We start from the raw sequence: 21,964 nt of genomic DNA, 5'->3' as shown, positions 1-21,964 counted from the left end.
CTTTCCCTTTACCCCCCCCTCCCCCCAGCCACCCCAGCCATCCATCCCCAGCTCACTTGCCCCCTTCATCCCTCCATCATATACGGTTCATCCCTTCAACTCAGAGCTCGTGTAATTCCCGATTTGAGCGTGGCTAATCCCGATAGGACGGACGTTAACCATGTTAATCATTGGGGAATAAATATCATGTTTTGTCTGTCAAATCGGGCATTAAATGTTTTTTCCCGGTAACGCTACAGAATATAAAAAATAATATAAATGCTCTACGTTTGCTGACTTCAGCAGCTTCTTTCACTTTAAGGGATAATAACCGGCGAGCATCCAGCACGGCTGTCCTGATCTCATCGGCGCAGATGGTAATAGCTGTGTGGCGGCGGCACCTGCTCCTCTGGCTGTGGGGACGGCCACAAGTCTTATTACCCGCTCCATAACACGGCCAAAACATCTGCCCATGCAGTCGCTCTCCCACCGCACAGCCATGTATCCACAAATTGGTGGGCTGGCAGCCGGCAGGAATTCCCAACTCATATAGGACAAAATAAATAAAATGTTATTTTTATTTTTTTTATATGAGTCTTACTTCCCGGTGACATGAGGGGCAAAGATGAGGTAGAGAAAGCGAGATCGCGACACAGGGCTATACGATCTCAGCTATATCAAGAGAAATTGTCTTTAGACATGGATGTACATTCCCCCCTTGTGACATCCCATCAGGTCAAGGTGGGGAGGACCTGCCCCTGTGTGCAGGTGCGTGAGAGTGCACAGGTGATAAGAAAAAAAAAAGGGGCCTACGTCATTGCAAATGGCTGAGAAATCGACTCCTGCCATGGATGTGCTGGCATGAAGAGACGGAGCGGTTGTGGGTTAGCTGCCAGGAAATGCAGAGTTACTGGAAATGCACTTTAAATGTAACATGCTCATTCTCCTCCTGCACAAGTGCTTATCCTCCGATCGCTTCAGGACGACACTCGAAGTTCAACATCTCACCCTCGCCTTTGAGAGACATCTTCTGTTTTTACCCCCCACACACCTTTAAACTTCTTAGTCATCACACGCTTGTCTGGGATCCTCACCCCCAAACTGCCCTCCTTCGCTCTTTGGAAGGGGAGGTCTATTCCTCTGCCTCTCTCACCTGTCCTCCTCTCCCTGCCGCAAGGCACCTGCCCTCGGGTAGTTAAATCGTGCTCCTCTGCTTTTACTCCCACGTCCTCTCCGACTCTTTGCCTCCTCCCTGGGCATCTTGCTCTGTTTTCCACATTAGAGCTTTATTGTTTGGTTTGTATGTCTGAACACAATATATATATATATAAGTTTATATATATATATATATATATATATATATATAGTTTCTGTGGGGTGAAGCAACTAGAGAAAAGTATTAAAGGTATTTTATCATTATGCAACGTAATAAAAAAACAAATAGCCAAGGCCAAGCCTTAATATATTCATCTTTAAGTCACCTTGACCTTCATTATACGTCATAACTTTTTCTTTTTTTTTGCCACTGTGATGTACAAAAAGGATTAAAGAACTAATTTGGTGGTTTTATTGGTTAATTTCCAGTAAAATCTGAAGTTATTTCCTGCTGGCCTCAGCAACCATGGCGTTTACAGAGATTTCTTTACCAGCCTTGCTTTCTCCGACCTCCTCTCCACTGCACAGACACCACTGCTCTCCTCCCGACCTCCCTTCATTCCTTCATTCCTGTTTTCTCATTTATATCCCTGCTGCTCAGCAAGCCCTTCAGCCCCCCTTGAGGCTGAGGATCGCATCCTTCTTCTCTGATCTGAAGCAGCAGGGAACCGACGAGATTAGCGCTTAAGTAGCTCCTCTTGCAGCGGCTCCCATCGTCTGCCACCCTCTCTCGTTCTGTCAGCATAGCTCAGCCGTCTCCCCACCGCCAAACAGATACGTATACACACAGCCCGTTAGCTCGAGTGGCATCTGCTTTTAATTGTACCCATCTGACCACTGGCGTAGTCTCTGCATTCGTGAATCGGCGCCAAATGTCCTGTCGATGCCTGCTGTGTGTGTGTGTGTGTGTGTGTGTGAGAGAGAGAGAGTCTGTGGCACCCTGCTGAGAAAGGAGCCGAGGTCTGAGTTATGCATGGTACTCAGATAAAGAGGAGAAATGTGCTTGTCTGACTTTAACACGAAGGCTGTCCTTCACCTACATGCCAATCAGGAGAGACAATTATTTTTAATATATGTGAGCTAATCCGTCTGCCAGAGTCTTTGTCGCTTAGACTCTGTGTGATTGGCTGAATGGCTCGACTGGACGTTTGCGAGAGTACATTCCATTTGCAACGCTGTGGGATTTATTAATCCCAATAAAGATGCATTCACACCAATTTAGCGCATATTTATGTATTGATACAGACAAATGTGTTCAAATGTTAATGGTCTCCCTTTCCAATTGGGATGATTTGGCCTCCACTTTCCACTGGAGGCCAGCGGCATTGTTTCCACGCTTCCGTTGCTGCCAACATTAGAGCTGGATCAATGCCAGCCGATATTGCCGAGCATGCTAACCCTGGAACAGATGCTAAATGTGCCGTTTGCTACTAAAGACAGCAGCTCTGTGTCGGAGATCGAGCTGTGGAAGCGGTCAGCAAGGCTTGCCCCCCCCCCCCCCACCCCCCCTTTTCTGCTTCTCGGCACACGTCAAGGTGGCACATTTTGGGTAGAAAGATCAAGATTACAATGCAAAAATGTTAACGCACAAACAAGCATGTCTTCTTCAGTCATAGCCAATTTCCCCATTGATGAAAACTCAAGAGTAGCAAAGCCTTATTACATGAAATTAGGATTTAACATCATGCGTAATAAAGGACTGAGAGTCAGTTTGATGTGGCGTCCATTTGTCTGGCATGCTGGCGTGTCTGCGTGTCCCCCCGTGTGGACATGTCCACTTCATTATGAATAAAACGCAGAACAAGACATCAGTTTACGGGTTAGTGGGCATGGCCAACATTTTGCTGACTGTAATGTAATATTTAATTCAGCCTCCGCTCGCATGGCTTTCGTTTTGGCTGCAGCTTGCTTACACGGGCCAAACGTTCAGAGGTGAGGAGACGGCAAGACGAGTTGAATCAGCATAATGACAGAAAAAAAAAAGGTCTCCTGTGGGGAACGTGCCCAAATGATCAGGAGCGACGTTAAACAGCAGTTTGCTTGCCACTTGTTCAACGCTTGAACTTTTCAGTGTTATTAGATTTAGGAGATTCGGGGGAGCCGCTGATGGTTCCCGTGGGTGAACTGGAAGGAGAAGAGAAGAGGATCGAGATAAGAATGAAACAAAGATAATACAGCAATTACTGACAGATCAGCGTGGATGTGTAAAGGACAAAGAAGAACGGCGGCGCCGGTCCATTAGGTTGGAGGTGCAACCAAATACAAAAGCAGAGCTACTATGGCGAAACCGTGCCAGAATGAAAATGTGTGGAGAGAAACCGGCGAACAAAGCAATATTTAAATGTTTTTTTTTTCTGTTGCATTTCTGAATTGGACACATTCCATGACGTATTTATCACGACAATATCTGACGATCACGTGAACTATTTCTTCAGCATCTTAAGCTTAGATGCAGTGAAAGAGCCCCCCCCCCCCCCCCCCCGCCCCTTTCCGACTGCCAGTAAAAGCACCATCCAGCGTGTAAAACAAAGCCTTTTGAACTCTCTTTATTCAGTTGTACTGCAGAACAGTAACAAGCTCAAATGTAGCATCTGGTGGCCTTTTTCAGCATGAACTTCAAAACACACACACACCAATTTAAAAGCGTTTACACCATCTTATAGCGAGAGAACAGCTCATTCAGAGTAACCAGCTATACTTGAAGACCAGACTTGTCTGAGCGCTACAAAATTCCATCACATCCAATTTATTAGAGTAAAAAAAAAAAAGTGTATCTTCATAATTACATTGGACCAACCCTTAAATGAGTTCACAAAGGGGAGGAAGGCAGTAGGAAGATGACTCATGTTTCCAACGCAGGACAAGGCAGAGAGGGATAAACACCGGTCTGGTACTTCATAAGAGTTTGGCATCGGAGGCTTTATACTTTAAACTTTATAAATGAAACAAGAACAAAACGTTGTCCTGGGGCTCAGAACTGCTGAGCCCCAGGAGAATTTTGAAATGAGCATTTTCGCAAAATTAACCATCCATTGCAGTCCCAGAAATAGTTGCCGTCAAATGACGCAGCAGATCACATGGCATGAACTTACTCCAAAAAAATTAAAATCCAAATCCAAACATGCACAAGATTGGCACGCTCCACTCATATCATCAGATGTTTGATTGGAGAGCGAGAGAGAGAGCATCTTTGAATTGTAATTATAGTCATTGTAATGATCCGTTAATACGCCTCAATCTGGGGCTGTCTCGTTCTCCCCGGGAGCCGCTCTGCGTCGAGTGTTTTGCCAGAGGGATCGTTCTATGGGATGCATTAACGGTCTCCCTCGTGGCTCTTGGTGCTCGGAGGGCTGTTCTTCCTCCTGCTCGCAGATGCGACCTTTAAACTGCACGCGGCGTATCCTTCGGATGTTAATCGCAGCTCTTTCAGACGCTTGACATGACTGTCCAGAAAAGGTGCACGACAGAATGAGGTCAACGCAGCCCCGTCCCTTTGGTGCTTTCAGATTGAACAACGACGATGTGAACCTACTGTAAATGCTGCATGTGTGCTGCCCCCTCCTGGAACACAATGTCTTCACCGAAGAGCGGACGCGCTGTTTGTCCAGGCCGACAGGGGACAGTTTGACATTGCTAAATGATGCATGTCACTTCTCACTCATCGAATTCTAGTGATTTGTTGCTAACAATTTAGCGATCTGGTGCTGCATGCATGCGTTCCAGGCTATCTCTCTTGCTCGTGACACGGGTCTCAGCATCAGCCTCTTTGTCCCGCGGCCCCACCTGCTTGCGGGGCGGCTGACAGCCAGCCAGCGCATGCATCTTCTGTTGTAGACGCCAGGCCGGCGCCCTTAATCAATGCCATAGATTTCAATGTGGATTGCATGCAACGCGATAGATTTTCTGTAGTTTAGTCCCGACAGAAATTCAGTAAATGTCTCAGGAATATTCAGAGGCCACGCACATAGTGAGGAGAATATAAAAGCTTGTTTTCGCCTGATCATCGTGTAAAACGAGCCGATCGAGTGGTCACGATGGTCAGCTTTCCACAGACAGCCTGCGTTCCAATGTCTCATGTAATACTTGAATAATTCTTTGCAACTAGAAGGATAATATTTCACTCTAATGCTGCTGGAGGGCTTCATCTTCTTCGTCTTCTTCTTCTAATTCACCTAAATTGCATGTTTTTGGAGGCGGCCGAATCCAGAGAAAGCCCCTGCGGAACATACAAACTCTGCAGAGAAGGGAATCGAACCCAGAACCTTCTCGCTGTGGGGCAACAACGCCACCTATCGTGCCATCGTGCCGTCCGCCGTCTACATGTTTCGCTGCTAATTCTGGTTAACCACTGAAACACTCAACCAGCTTAACCTACAATAATCTCTATTCTCCTGTCATATCGTGAAAAACTGTCCAAAATCCAAGCCGCAAGCCGCCGTTCATTTGGAGATGCTGATTATCTTGTGAGCAAACGTTTCCACGCCTTGCGAGAATATCTAGAGCCTCGTAATGTTTATCTTTATGGACACAAACATCCATCACACTCTCTCCTTCCTGCCTTGGATTTAGCTCCGGGCATCCGCATGTCCATCGAGGCCGCCCCACGGAGATTCAGGTGTTTTCGCGGATAAATAAGCATTCAGGAGGGGACTCATTAGCGATGTGAAAATAGACCGATGGAGCGGGTAAAGTGGATGAGATGGATGGCCTGAGCTCCTGCAGCCCCCCCGAGGATGTGCAATGTGGTGTGACAGCTCTGATGAAGATGCTTGCCGGCTAATCCGCTCGCTCCCTGTCACTCTGAGATTCTCACACAGAGATGGGAGAAAACAGCAGCAAATGCGGAGATCTGGGAAAAGAGGGAATGTCCAGCGGCAGCATGTAATGTGTGTATCAGTCTGATCAAGGGCAGCTTATCATCAACACAACCAACGCTGTCCGGCTGGAAGATCCCATTGGAGGACTTCCGGGTGTGTCTCTCCTCCCCTCTGCACAGCATGAGAAACGAAACGCATCTGCAGGACGAGTAAACTCATCCATCGCAGTCTGGTTCCTTTTAACCTCAGCACCCCTAGAGGGGCTGCAGAATAAGACCTCTGGAGTGCATGGAGGGAAGCTCCTCTGGAGGTTGACTGCGATACCGGCAGTATGGACACACTTGATGCTCCTCTGCTAATCAAGCGCTTGCAGAATTTAACCTCCATCTGAACCTCCTCTCCTCACCAGATCATTCCATCAGCCACAGCTTGACATTCGTCTCATTCATTCGTTCTCCCTGTTTCATTTGCTGTCTCCAGCTGGTCTGCCTCGATTGCATCCATACCCAGACTAGCCCAATCACCCTCCATCGTTCACCACCACCTGTTCCTTCATCTCCAGTAAAAAAAGTCCACTCCACTTTGCACATGTAGTAAAACATCTCGTAATTTGAGCCAACAGTAAAATCTGATATTAAAATCTGAAGGCAAGGCTTCCTGAAACCACTGAGAACTAAAGTGCAACAATTGTTCTGCCAAATGTTGGAAAAAGTAAAAGAATATTAGTATTTAATAAATGCCTTAATTAAATACCATTAATTTCTGTCTCTGGACAACGTTCTGGGTGACGTTTTGTCCCTTAACACTCCAGGTATTTACCATTATAAAACACTTCTTATAAAATGAGCTTTTTTTGAGCTCCCATCAAAAGGTCTTCAGTACTTTGAATAATGTTTCTTTTATGTTCGACTCTAGCTGGAAAGAGCTCAGTGTAATGGGCTTTATGCTCTTTATTTCTGCTCTGTGTTGCATGCTTCTTACGTTTGGAAGGTTTGTGCATGGTCTAATGAAATATGTGTTAGGGATAAATATGCGTTAAACAAAGCCAGTGTATGACTGGCGGCGTAGTGGTCCGACTGTGCAGCGTTTGCATCTTCTCTCCGTGGCTGCGTGGGCTTTCATAAATTGATCACTCCAAACGTGTCTGTGGGTGTGAGTTGTCTGTCTCTGTGTGGCAACACAATACACTGGCGACGCATTCGGGGTGTACCCCGACTCTTCAATTCAATTCAATTCAATTTTATTTATATAGCGCCAGATCACAACAGAAAATTATCTCAAGGCACTTTACATGATTAGCAGGGAAAGACAGAACCCAACTTTACCCCCAAGAGCAAGCACTTTGGCAATGGAGGGAAGGGAAAACTTAGACTCATGGTGGACGGCCGTCGTTCTGGACCGGCTGGGTTAGAGAGAGAGAGAGAGAGAGGGAGAGAGGGAGGGAGAGAGAGAGCGAATGACAGGTAGGATAGGGAACTTTTAGAGAGACAGAGAGCAGGAGCAGACAAAAACAAAATGTATAAAGCTATAAATGCTAATGCTAGCGATATGGACATCAGGGTTGAGGGACACAGGTCCAGGTTCTGCAGCACCACGGACAGAAGGACCTGCAGACTGAGAGACAGAAAGAGGGACAAACAGAGGGAGAGAGAGCACAAGACTACAGGGAAGAGAGAGAGATTACTGACATATATTTATAACATGAATAACCAGATAAAGAAGGAGGAGCTCAGTGTGTCATGAAGTTAAGCCACCGGTGTTGACCTACGACAGCACATTGATTATTGTATTGCACAGGACTGGGAAGTTGTATATAAAGAAAATGAGAGTGATAAAGCATATGATTTATTTATAAATATTTTTACTGCCTCATACAATAGACATTGTCCAATTAAATACAACAGAATAAAACAAAAATCCAATAATAACCAATGGATTACAAAGGGTCTTCAAAATGCTTGTAAAAAGAAAAATACATTATATAGAGAATTTCTAAAGTACAGAACGTTAGAAGCTGAAAATAAATATAAGAAATATAAAAATAAGTTGACAAGTATTATGAGGATATGTAAAAAGGATTATTATAATAAATTATTAGAAAGGAATAAAGGCAATATGAAAGGTACTTGGGATATTTTAAACAAGATAATAAGAAATGGCTCGAGGCAGCATAAATTTCCAAATTTTTTTATGGATAATGATTTAAAGATTGATAATATGAAGGAGGTTGTCAACAAATTTAATCAATTCTTTGTAAGTGTTGGCCCACAATTGGCAGAAAACATACCCAAGACAAATATGAATGGACCCTTCGAGGAAGTTAAGGAAAGAAATTCCTCTTCAATGTTTCTAAATGCAATACAGGAAAATGAAATAATAAATACGGTTAATAAATGTAAAAACAAAACATCAACTGATGATTATGATATGGACATGAAGATGCTAAAAAAGGTCATTATAGGGATCTCTAAACCACTTACTCACATCTTCAATCTTTCATTTCAAACTGGGCAATTTCCACAACGTATGAAAATAGCAAAAGTTATACCGATATATAAAACTGGGGATTGTCACCATTTCACTAATTATAGGCCAGTCTCTCTTCTACCTCAATTCTCAAAAATCCTAGAAAAAATATTTTCTTCCAGATTAGACAAATTCATAGGAAAATATAACTTACTCGCTGAAAGTCAATATGGATTTAGATCAGAACATTCAACATCACTTGCTTTAACTGAACTCGTAGAAATGATAACAGATTCAATAGATAAAAAGCAATATGCAGCAGGAATATTCATTGATTTAAAGAAGGCTTTTGATACAATTAACCATGATATATTAATTAAGAAATTGGAGTTATATGGGATCAGAGGTGTGGCTTTGAATTGGGTTAAGAGTTATTTAGAAAATAGAGAGCAATATGTTAAGGTTGGTGACTGTTCTTCAGAAAGACTGACAATTACGTGTGGGGTCCCCCAGGGGTCAGTATTGGGACCAAAACTATTTCTCCTTTACATTAATGACATATGCAACGTATCCAGACTGGTTAAATGTATTTTGTTTGCTGATGACACAAATATTTTTTGTGCGGGTGAGAATTTGCAGCAACTTTTGAATGTTATCACTTCGGAATTAAGTAAAATAAAAATATGGTGCGACAAAAATAAATTATCAATAAATTTGAGCAAAACTAAAATTATGTTTTTTGGAGATTATAATATACAGAATCAGGTACAAATTGATGGTGTCAACATTGAAACAGTACAGGAAACAAAATTTTTGGGAGTAATAATCGACAACAAAATTTGCTGGAAACCTCACATTAAGTATGTTAAATCAAAAATCTCTCGCAGTATTTTAGTCCTTGCCAAAGCTCGGCATGTCTTAGATCATAAAGCTTTATTTATTCTATACAACTCTCTAATCATGCCATATCTACATTATTGTTCGGAGATATGGGGAAACACATATAAAACTGCACTCCAACCAATTTTTATTTTGCAGAAAAGAGCTATACGTATCGTTCATAATGTGGATTATAAAGCACACACTAATGGTTTATTCTGGCAATCTCGAAGTCTGAAATTTTTTGATTTAGTAGAGCACAAAACAATTCAAGTTTTATATAAGGCAAAACACTATTTATTACCACTCAATATACAAAACATGTTCCATGAGAGACACCAGGGATACAATTTCAGAAATCTGTCAAATCTAAAGGTCCGTAGAATACGCACAACAAAGAAGGGTTTTTGTATTACTGTCTGTGGAGTAAGACTGTGGAATAGACTGAGTAATGAAATGAAAAATATGTTGAGTTTGACTTTATTTAAAAGAAGGCACAAAGAAATGATTTTGCAAACATACAAGGACAATACCTGACAATATCACACGTGAATCCAAGCATGGGGTGAATTGCTATCTATATGAGCAAATAATGTATATTTAATTTTAGTGTGTATATTTAAATTTAGAAGGGGTAGGGTTAAATAAGTATTTACTTCTTCCTACTCCCTTTCGCTTACGTAAATGGCATAGATAGTGCATTATGGTTATTATTTATTGTCTGAGTTATTGTTAATTAATATTACATGTGCTGCGTGTGTGTGTGTGAATATGTCTTTACATATGTGTGTACAGTATATATATGTATTTATGTTTATGTATATGTGTGCACATGTATTTGGCATTGTTTTATCATTTTTGGTTGTTTACGTGGTCGAAATAAATAAATAAATAAATAAAAAAAATAAATTAACTATAAGCTTTGTTAAAAAGGTCTACTCTTGAGCACAGAGATGGTGTCTGTCTCACGAACCCAATCAGGGAGCTGATTCCACAATAATAATTGCCCTTTCTCTCACTGACAAGACGAGACCCAGCTCGGAGTCTGAGCCTCTACAGCTCGGCTGCGCCAGTCTCAACCGGAGGAGTGGTTCAGGCACATGCGTCCTCCAGGGAGGGCCTGTTCAGCAGTCAGAAGGGCCATTTAATTGCAGCCTGTCCCCAGTACCCAAGAGACTATACCGCTCCCCCAGCTGTATAGGAGTGGTGGGGGGAGCCTTCCAGTCCCAAGCGTTTTTCTTTCTAAGCTTCCCTGTGCTTTACTTCCGTGCCCCTGCCTCTTTCTGCTCTGGTTGACTCAAGTGCTGAGGACAATTTTATTGATTAGGCCGGGGGTGGAACGCCAGGCTAGATTTCCCACTGAGCTCCTGGAGACTCCCTTCGTAGTCAGAGCACTGGACGGCAATCTACCCGTCACTCATCAAACCATCTAACTCCAGTTAATCCTGTCCGGTAATCATTGTGAGTTCAAGTGGTTCAACCGACTCAAAGCCTGATCAATGATGTGTTGGGTGATTATTTTTGAACCACTTGGTGGTCGTCTATCTTGACGACATTCTGATTTTCTCCTGCACCATGGAGGAACACATCTCTCATGTCCGGCTGGTGCTTCTGCGGGTCCTGGACAATCGGCTTTACGTCAAAGCCGAGATTTCTGATCCCCGTAGGCAGATGTCGCTTTCCATATCCTCAAGGAGCGCTTCATGTCAGCCCCTGCTCTCACTCAGCCAAATCCCTTTCGGCAATTCTGGATGTGGATGCCATGGATGTGGGGGTTGGGCCGGCCCAGAATCTACAGCCCTGTGCATTTTTCTCCCGGAGATTCACTCCTATACGGAGCGCAACTATGACCTGGGGGACTGGGAGCTGCTGGCAGTTAAACTGGCCCTGGAGGAGTAGAGGCACTGGCTCGGGGGGGCGGATCATCCCTTCTTGGTGTGGACTGATTACGTGAATCTCAAGCACACCTGGGTTTCTATTATGGATGCGGATACATGAGCCTTTGTTGCCAGCAGTCCATTCCCTCAAGCCTCAGTTCCTCTGCCTTCGCTGCTTCACCTCCTGGATCTTCTCCTCACTTCCTGCCTCCTCCTTCATGTCCCACTTTCCAATTGCCGCTGTAAATCAACCTGTGCCCTCTGCTCAACTCTGAGTCTGTGTTTGGTCCCCTTTCCTCTCGCTGGTTGTCACAGCAACTAAAATACATTCAGACCCTGCAGTGAAACTGACTTTGCCTCACTGTGGTGACTCCAGCTCGGATATTATTTTTGGTCTAATTGCTGCTTGTGGCTAAATCCTGACCATTTGCATCGATCTCCTTTGAAGAGAGCTGCAGATGAGCTTAATGAGTGCCCTAATTATGCTCGCTCAATGTGGGGAGCCTGCTATAACCGCATCTTCGCATGAGGATGTGTGCGTCTGTGTGCATATTTAAAGTCTTCAGCCCCTGCATGTCTGATTGTTTGTTTTTGCACCTAAATACTGGAAACAAGCAATCTGACATTTTGAAGCCACAGTGACTTAGTTTGAATACATTTCGCATTGGTAAATAGTGGAGACATATTTAATTCCCTCTTTGCATGAAAAAAGTTTTGCTAAAAAATGAATAAAATCACTCTCTTTTTTTATTTTTTATTTTGTGTGCATTCATTTGACAACATTATGGAAAGGATCCAACGGCAAACAGATTAAAAAAAAAAACCCTGTAGTACACACGCCAGGCCAGTAGTTGGCGAAGTGGAGGCAAAACCACAAATCAACAAAACACCTCTGTGTTCAAATCCTTTCTTCTACAACCTCATTAATAACCAAAATATACAACTTTCTTTGGGCAATAAGGATTAAGGGTTGTTACCCAGAGCACACCTGGACTATAAAGCATCATAGTTTTGATTGGGAGTTGTGAGGAAAGTGGGGCCGTGCTCGTGGCAGTTGCGTTCTGCCCGGTTACACAGCGACCAATTTCAAAAGTTGGAACTTTCCACAAAAACTGTTGTTGTCATTTAAACAAAAAAAACAACAAAAAGGTTGCATTTCAATTCAAAGAGAAATTATTTTGTGCAAAACACCAGGAAATGTGCTCTAATTCTTTGCGTGTATCTTCACATAGAGTCATATCCCAGATCCTGTAAAGTGCCTTGAGATGACTTTATGTTGTGATCTGGCGCTATATAAATAAAACTGAATTTAATTGAATTGAATCAGAAACGACCCTCCGTTCAGGGTCAAAAGAAAGAGAAGCAAACCATGTTGCTAGAAACATCCGCAGAACAACATCTTGGAGTTTAGATGTGAGAACTGAGACAGCGTGTGCTCCTGAGGCTGTTTTAGTCCAGTGTGTGTGTAACTCCCCCATCGCACAATAGCCCGGACTCCCCGACAGTCGCGTCTCTCTCTCATCCTCGCTCCCTTCCTGTGTCTCTCTCCTCATTCTTTCCGCTTCGCTACCAGGGATGTAATGAGATGGACAGGCGACAGAGCTGCAGCGTAAGACACTGCGACACCAGGGCAGAATGCACACCGTGCACGCGCTCGAGCAGATAATTGGCTGTGGCTGCAGCCGAAGACAGTGAAGGACATCATCAACACATCACTGCTGAGGGAGAGTTTCAGAAATGTGGACTTGATTTAAAATCTTTGTATCTGGGCGTAGAGCCTCAGCTGGCGGGCAAGGATTTAAATGCAGAAAAAAAAATATTTCATTGCTTTCAGGAAGGAGATGTTCTTTTATTTCTCCAATATTTCTTGTATTTTCACGGTGAGACATGAGAAATGGTTACGGAGGAGGAGGGAAAGCACTTCAGATTCCCATTTCACCAAGCGCCATTCAAAGTGCAGCTTTTTGTTTCTTTAAATAATGACAAGTCGGAGGTTTTTATCTGTCTGTGAGCCGCAAACTGGAAACAAAGCAGAGTTTTATTTCTGCGTTAACAAGTTGGCCGGCTTCCACGTTATTTGCTGCCCATTCGAATTGACTTGTTGAACAAAAATGCAATGCCGCCGGACAAACCTAACAATGTCGCTAACAGGAAGAGGATATGGGATTTTATAAAACAACCCACGCTTTGTGTGGGAAGCTGAAAGAAAAAGATGCATGTTTTTTTTTTTTTAATGGAATCGCATTTATTGCATTGTCATATTCTTATAAGAAATTATGTTGCTCTCCTGTAATTACACGGGAAGCGGGTTGTCCTCACGGTCCAACCCGCCGTGGGTCGGCATGGAAATAACCTGCCGTTTGTGTGTGGAGTCTTTGCAAAGGCCGCGTCCAGCCTTGCATTCAATTGAAGTCATTAATGGCAGATGGAAAACTTGCACACACACACCCCCCCCCCCCCACCCCCACCCCCACCCCACTGGCTGTAGATTCAGTTCACGGATAATGATGGAGGCTTGTGACTCGCGAGTCGTATTTTTAATTAGCTACATGCTCATTAAAATGTGTTAATTGTGTGCGTTGTGTTAACTCTATGCCAGAGTCAGCTAAAGACGAAGCTGTGTGGAAGCTGTGGTTTAGCGGCTCCCAAGTAATGCACTGTGTAAGATAATTGGAAGAAGTCCCCTGCCCCCCCTCCAGCACGCACACACACACACACACACGAGGATGTGCACGCTCTCTAGACAAACCTGCAGTGAGAACATGAACCAGCACCCCTAATGTGTGTGTGGGATTAATGTGACTTTGTCAATGGACAATAGCATTAATAGCGATGGCAACACATTTGATGGTCGGAAAAACATGGCAAACTCAAAGGGTGATTCCATAAAGCAAAGAATATTCCCGGTTTCCCCAAATGCGATGGACAAGTTTCCCGTATTGATTTGGGCTTGTGGCACTTTGGTGAAGGCTCTGGTGAAGAGAAGCAATTTCCTCTGCCCGCTGCTTCTGCAGATTGTCCGTAGTTGAAATAGCCTGGTCATATTTCCTCTGCAGGTCATGGAGATGACAAACACAGTTGATGTGACACTGCTTTGACACCTTCTCCTGTGCCCCATCCTGTGCAGGTTTGCAAGCAGCAATTGGCCGAGGAACATCAGCAATTGGCCGTGGTAGCATCTGGAGCAGTCTGACGTTATCCAGGTCCTTGGCTGCAGAACTTGCTTCCTTTGCAGGTTTGCAAGCAGCAATTGGCCGAGGAACATCAGACTGCTTTGTGATGTTCCTCCGTCTCTTTCTACGAACTTTAATTTGTTCACTGCAGAGATCATTGTCAGATTTCCTCTGCAGGTCATGGAGACGACCTTCAACAGAGTTGATGTGACCCTGCTTTGACATCTTCTCCTGTGCTCTATCCTGTGCAAGTTTGCGAAGAGCAATTGGCCGTGGTAGCATCTGGAGCAGTCTGACGTTATCCAGGTCCTTGGCTGCAGAACTTGCTTCCGTTGCAGGTTTGCAAGCAACAATTGGCCGAGGAACATCAGACTGCTGTCTGATGTGACACTGCTTTGACATCTTCTCCTGTGCCCCATCCTGTGCAGGTTTGCAAGCAGCAATTGGCCGAGGAACATCAGACTGCTGTCTGATGTTCCTCCGTCTCTTTCTGCGAACTTTAATTTGTTCACTGCAGAGATCATCGTCAGATTTCCTCTGCAGGTCATGGAGATGATCTTCAACAGAGTTGATGTGACACTGCTTTGACATCTCCTCCTGTGCCCTATCCTGTGCAGGTTTGCAAGCAGCAATTGGCCGTGGTAGCATCTGGAGCAGTCTGACGTTATCCAGGTCCTTGGCTGCTTCCTGTGCAAGTTTGCGAAGATCAATTGGCCATAGTAGCATCTGGAGCAGTCTGACGTTATCCAGGTCCTTGGCTGCAGAACTTGCTTCCGTTGCAGGTTTGCAAGCAACAATTGGCCGAGGAACATCAGACTGCTGTCTGATGTGACACTGCTTTGACATCTTCTCCTGTGCCCCATCCTGTGCAGGTTTGCAAGCAGCAATTGGCCGAGGAACATCAGCAATTGGCCGTGGTAGCATCTGGAGCAGTCTGACGTTATCCAGGTCCTTGGCTGCAGAACTTGCTTCCTTTGCAGGTTTGCAAGCAGCAATTGGCCAAGGAACATCAGACTGCTTTCTGGTGTTCCTCCGTCTCTTTCTACGAACTTTAATTTGTTCACTGCAGAGATCATTGTCAGATTTCCTCTGCAGGTCATGGAGATAATCTTCAACAGAGTTGATGTGACACTGCTTTGACATCTTCTCCTGTGCCCCATCCTGTGCAGGTTTGCAAGCAGCAATTGGCCGAGGAACATCAGACTGCTTTGTGATGTTCCTCCGTCTCTTTCTACGAACTTTAATTTGTTCACTGCAGAGATCATTGTCAGATTTCCTCTGCAGGTCATGGAGATGACCTTCAACAGAGTTGATGTGACCCTGCTTTGACATCTTCTCCTGTGCTCTATCCTGTGCAAGTTTGCGAAGAGCAATTGGCCGTGGTAGCATCTGGAGCAGTCTGACGTTATCCAGGTCCTTGGCTGCAGAACTTGCTTCCGTTGCAGGTTTGCAAGCAACAATTGGCCGAGGAACATCAGACTGCTGTCTGATGTGACACTGCTTTGACATCTTCTCCTGTGCCCCATCCTGTGCAGGTTTGCAAGCAGCAATTGGCCGAGGAACATCAGCAATTGGCCGTGGTAGCATCTGGAGCAGTCTGACGTTATCCAGGTCCTTGGCTGCAGAACTTGCTTCCTTTGCAGGTTTGCAAGCAGCAATTGGCCGAGGAACATCAGACTGCTTTCTGGTGTTCCTCCGTCTCTTTCTACGAACTTTAATTTGTTCACTGCAGAGATCATCGTCAGATTTCCTCTGCAGGTCATGGAGATGATCTTCAACAGAGTTGATGTGACACTGCTTTGACATCTTCTCCTGTGCCCCATCCTGTGCAGGTTTGCAAGCAGCAATTGGCCGAGGAACATCAGACTGCTTTCTGGTGTTCCTCCGTCTCTTTCTACTTACTTTAATTTGTTCACTGCAGAGATCATCGTCAGATTTCCTCTGCAGGTCATGGAGATGACCTTCAACAGAGTTGATGTGACCCTGCTTTGACATCTTCTCCTGTGCTCTATCCTGTGCAAGTTTGCGAAGAGCAATTGGCCGTGGTAGCATCTGGAGCAGTCTGACGTTATCCAGGTCCTTGGCTGCAGAACTTGCTTCCTTTGCAGGTTTGCAAGCAGCAATTGGCCGAGGAACATCAGACTGCTTTCTGGTGTTCCTCCGTCTCTTTCTACGAACTTTAATTTGTTCACTGTCGAGATTATTGTCTGAATCCAGACCAGGATCCAACGGGATCCTGGTCTGCTGATTGTCTGTGGACTTGGTTACAATTATTCTGAAAGTTCTGTCTGAAAGTCTAAACTGTTATTTATAGACAGTTATTTTGTTGAAACATCAAAGGCCCTTTGATGTCTGTTTTGAATTTGCAGCCTTAATATTGAGCCCTTTTGTGATTAGTCCATGCTTGTCACATGATACCTCTTTTATCTACTATCATACATGGTGTCGTCAGTGGATTTTTTGTTTAAAGGAATTAAATAATTGGAACTGTGCACAAGTATTGCATTAAAACAGATAACATATAGTGTAGACAATAATCTATGTTATTTACGTCAGCTTGCTAAGGTTAAATATTGAATATATAGCGGTGACAATGGACGTTTATTTTGAAGTCACTGGAAGTTAGTTATTTACTTGTTTTAGCTTGGGTTTACAGGATGTTATGAATGTGTTGATGTCAGAGTTATTGTTTTATTTTCATTGTCTCATTGTAGAGTTTTTAAGATGGAGGAAGCCACGAGGGTTTCTCTAGGAAGAATTCCTTTTGTCTCTAGTTTTATCGAAGGGGGTAGGGATCTATGTAAATACCTGAGAACCGCCTACTTTCGCCGTGTTAATAAAGGGTCCGTGAGGTCTTTTGGTCGCAGCTGCTGGGCGAACAGAGTCCCTCCTTACCGGTAAAGTATCGAAGCTTGTCTGCCTGATTCATTTTGTGTGCGTTTAATCATTATTACACAGGGTGTCGGGGAATTACCCCGACAGTTGATGTTGTGCCCTTAAACAAGGGAATAGTAGTGAAAGATGAGTGACATTAAACGCGCACACAGCTCTGTCATTCACTCTGTTATATTGAATCAATAACACAAACATAACTCGCTGGTAATTCATCAAAATTACATGTCAGCAATAACTGTTTTTAACATCCTCCTACTCTAAACTATTACATGAACAACATCTTATACAATGTATTTTTTAACTCACTGCTTAATGCCACATGAACAACTGAATAACTAAATTATTATTTTTATCTCGTCTTGCAGCATTAATATGACAGTAGCTAGCTTATGTGGTGAACCAAAAGAAGGGAACAGTGTAATATGGCCGCTCCGCCATGCGGTCTAAGCATATACATTGTCCCCGTCATAAGAACATTTTCAGCAATCGTAAAAATACGAAATATATAATTTCTTTCAGTTAACGTCACAATAACACAGAGTAAACTACCGCTAGCGTGTTTTGTGTACATTAATTATCTTAAACAAGGGAATAGTAGTGAGAAATGAGTGAAATGCTGTTTTGTGATGTGTTCTGTACTATGTATATTTGCATCTCAGTCATTACTCAGTCAAAAATTAATTTCTTCCTGCAACCATTGGTTTTATCAACAGCATTTTATGACCGCTTCTATTCCACTTGTGCACTTTTTATGTTTTGATTGTGTGATGACTGTGTGGCTGTGCAACAAATTGCCCCTCATGGGGATAATAAACTTTTCTGATTCTGATACTGTTACATGTAGCACGACTTCACCGAGAAAAAATCCTAGTCTGTGAACCGTCATTGACAATGGCAATAAACACCTAATTCTGATTCTTCTGATTCTGAAATTAAACTCACACAAAGCTCTGTCGTTCACTCGGTTATATTGAATGAGGAAAGAGAGCGCACGTCTCCCTCTACCAGGTAGAGGGAGACGTGCGCTCTCTATGCCAGGGATGCATAGTCCGGACAGTAGCTGCTGACTGTTTAGGTAGAGTCTACCTAAACCCTGAGGCATTACCAACAGATTACCGAGCACTCGATCTACTGTTATGAGACTCTGCGTCACCTATCTGTGTTTGTCTACTCATCGAGCTAGTTAGATAGGTAGACTTTGCGAGACCGTTATATGTTAAGACAAATGGTCAGTGATGTTTCAGAACCTCGGCCATTAACACCTTTTCATTTTTCTGATTGGAAAAAGAGTTTCCTCTCTACCACCACAGGTCACCAACATGAAGAGAGAGACCGGGAAATTCCTCGCCAGACCGGGAAAACGGGACGAATAATGGAACCGTTTCCAGGCAGGGACGGACGTGTTCGTTCCTGTTTTGTTCGCACTGCTACGGGCAGCGTGTTGAGAAGACATGCTCAGATAATAAATCCCTTAGAAATAAGTTAAACATGCAGTTTGAAACCAGTAGCTTTCATGTTCAAAATGCTCTCTGAATACACCCCCTGTCAAATTCTACAAATGGGTTAAATCAGAAAATAATGAACTTTATCGAAAGTCTTCACTTCCTGCAATTCGAATGCAGGAAGTGCACTTGAAGCTTGGTGTCTCTGAAATACTAAACATTGTCATTGGGTCAAAAATCATTGAATATAAGAAAAGTTACAGTGCTTTCAGTGGGGGTACCCTAAGAACATTTTACGCCTGATAAAAGCCCCTAAAAGATCACAGCTATTATTATTTATTAATTGGTAGCCTTAGAATTTTTATATTTCCTGTATTGTGTTACAGAACCACACACACACTCAATCAACAACCACTGTTAGAGGGAATTAATAAAGAAGACAAGCTGAAACATCGCCACTGTGCATTCTTGCCGATGTGGCGTTGCAGTTTACTGCCAGCTCTTTCAGACCTGCAATTTCTTCAGAAACTTTTTGTTTGCTTTTTTGTTTGTTTTGATAATTGCTTGGCAACAAACTTTTAAATTCTAGATTAAATAATTGATATAAATTACGAAAAATATTCATATTTTCGACAATATTGTCCTCACTGTTAACCTTTTGTTGTTGTTGTTCGTTATAAAAGCATAAATCCGTCGTGCTAACTGGAGTGCTAACAAGTCGGAGCTACGATTCGGACCGTGAACGCAACACACCGGCAGTTGTTCTTCCGCCTGTCTGAAGCTCCGAAACACACGAAGCTGCCGAACATGAACGTTTCCGTTACTGTCCGGAGGTTAGCGGCTCTGTCTGGGGCTTCGGCCGTGGCAGCTGGGGCATACGGGGCTCACGGTAGGACCGCCGCGTCGGTTTATCCTCCGTACAAGTCCACGAGTCTATTTAATGGGGTGAATACGGAAAACAGCGAAGGCAACAATTTCCTCCACCGACTTCCTTCTAAAAAAAAACACACATTTAAGTTTGGCTTCTTCAACGACCAGGCTTCTTCTTATTAAATACTAATATTGCTAATTTCCCCGCTTCTTTGTGTTTTAATGTACAATTCGGCATGCAGGTGACACGCATAGCAGCAAGTTATTACGATATAAATGAACAATTGTGTTGTGAAGGTGACCAGGCTGGACTGTGTCATAGCGGAAGGGTCGTCAGGTCAAAGGTTCTCCGGAAGTAGGGCTCGCTGGTATTTAGACAAAATTAAAATAAAAGCCTCGACGTTTCCTGCCTTTCTCTTGATAATATAGTCGAGACGAAATGTAGCATCCTTCAAAACGTCTTGAGATTTTTTTTTATTTGTGTACCACCTCGTTATTATCGATGATTTAATTGTTGACATGGCATTAATCGAATACACTGCGTTTTATTTTATATAATCTTTCTCTGAATGCAAAATGTTCTGTATGTTCTACTAATAGGTAAACTTCTCCACACTTCCTGTTGCAGGTTTTAAAAACAGTGACCCCGATGACTACCAGAGAGTGGTATGTTATTTTGATTTAAAGCCTAAAAGGTTTTTTATTCTAACCTTTTATAGTCCTAGAATTTTCTGACAAGACAGGAAGCATGTACTGGTGGATGAAAACTTTAACGATCGATATAATCGTCGACTCTGTAAACTGGAGGTTTATTGAAATTAAGATTTTGTGCTTCCTCTCTGTATATCTGTCTTCACAGCTATTTGAAACTGCCAACAAGTACCATTTCTACCACAGCCTGGCCCTGCTGGGTGCCGCCCAATGTGGCCAGCCTGCTGTGGTAAGCGTTACATGCTGGGGTGCTGATTCTGCAAGGGGGGGGGGGGGCGCTCTTTAATGCTGGCTTTGTCTGTCATTTCTTAGAAGTTGCATATAAAACAGCTTATTATTATGTTAATGACTTGTTACCGACTTTTTTTTTGCTTCTGATTTTGAGATTGTGTCTGAGCTTTCATTTTGAAGGCATTTCATTGCAGCGTATCCCAAAGCCGACCCAGCATGCATGCTTGATTTGGCCTTCAGCCTACTGACATTCTTCCATCTGCATTCTGTTGTTGCCCTGATTAGAGATGTTTTCGCCCCCCCCGCCCTCCTCCATGCAGGCTGGCACCCTTCTGATAGCGGGCATGGGGATGTTCTGCGGCGCTTTGTACCACCAGGCTTTGACGGGGAATCCTGATCTCCGAAAGGCGGCTCCTGTTGGGGGCATGGCTCTGATCGCCGGCTGGTTAGCCATTTTTCTCTGAACAGTAACTGTTCACTTTGACACCGAACTTTCAAGCCGTTCAGGGACGACCAGGACAACTTTGTGAGATTTGGCTGAGAGGATCGAGCACCGTGTCCTGTCACACATCTACATCTAACCCCCCCCCCCCCCCCCCCCCCCCTGTTCTGGCCGGTGGGTGTGAGAAGGCGATAAGGCAACAACGGCATTTATCGCTTTCCTACCACTGCTGTCTCCGGCTGGCTGGTGCCCCTTGACTCATTTGTTTGAGTTCAATGGCATGTCAAGTTTACACCAGGACAGGAAATCAGTAATGAGCTAATCAACATTCCCAGCGCTAAACGGAGGGTTCCAACCATGAATAATACAATATCCTGTTTCTTTATTTTTTGGCTGCTTTCTTCCATTGCAGCAAAGAGGAAAACAAAAGAAAGGAGAATATGAAGGGCTGAAAATGAAATAAATGCTTTTTCTTTCAGTGTTGAACTGTCTGATTTCTTCACATGGATGAATCTCCAGTTATATTTATCAAAAACTCTCATCTTTCCCTGAAAGACATTTTTCTAGAGCCATGATACTTGAACATATCGATTAATGCTCAACATACTGTATGCATGCTCTTTCATCCTGTTGCCATGGCTGTGTAAGAGGCGCGGGTCGATAATAGATTTGATTGTAGTTACAAAATATGAACCCAAGTGCTTCTGGATCAAAGCATTCTGGGTGAAGTTGCACCTGTTGGAACGTGGTTTTCAGGTGAGGGTCTGCTACGCTGAGGGAAGTCCTTGCTCTTGCAGCACTCGACACCTTTAACAGATTCCAGCACCTGATCGGAACACAAATGAGTTCATCGCCTCCCCGAGCCAGAAACGCGTACCAACCACTCTGTGTTCGGATTTGAAGTGAAATCCTTCGAAAGACTAATTTGCCTTGCTTATGGGTCAATTTGCCGGGGCTTTGCACAGGGGCCGGCGGGGGCTATTGACTGAACACATTACCAATGAGCTCTTGATCACGACTCATAAAA

The 21,964-nt window shown here is 43.8% G+C and overlaps 1 protein-coding gene across 1 annotated transcript; it reads left to right on the top strand.

Moving 5' to 3' along the window:
• Nucleotides 1-19,446: 19,446 nt before the first annotated feature.
• Nucleotides 19,447-21,398, top strand: tmem256 (transmembrane protein 256). The gene is made up of 4 exons (XM_068755934.1): nt 19,447-19,572; nt 20,182-20,219; nt 20,413-20,493; nt 20,816-21,398. The coding sequence occupies exons 1-4, from the start codon at nt 19,491-19,493 to the stop codon at nt 20,957-20,959; spliced, it is 345 nt and encodes a 114-aa protein (XP_068612035.1). The 5' UTR covers nt 19,447-19,490; the 3' UTR covers nt 20,960-21,398.
• Nucleotides 21,399-21,964: the final 566 nt, after the last annotated feature.

This window comes from Brachionichthys hirsutus, chromosome 23 (assembly GCF_040956055.1).
Source record: "Brachionichthys hirsutus isolate HB-005 chromosome 23, CSIRO-AGI_Bhir_v1, whole genome shotgun sequence".
In the NCBI taxonomy this organism is placed as follows: domain Eukaryota; kingdom Metazoa; phylum Chordata; class Actinopteri; order Lophiiformes; family Brachionichthyidae; genus Brachionichthys; species Brachionichthys hirsutus.
The sequence above is the reverse complement of the archived record's forward strand: the minus strand, read 5'-3'. Positions and strand labels throughout refer to the sequence as shown.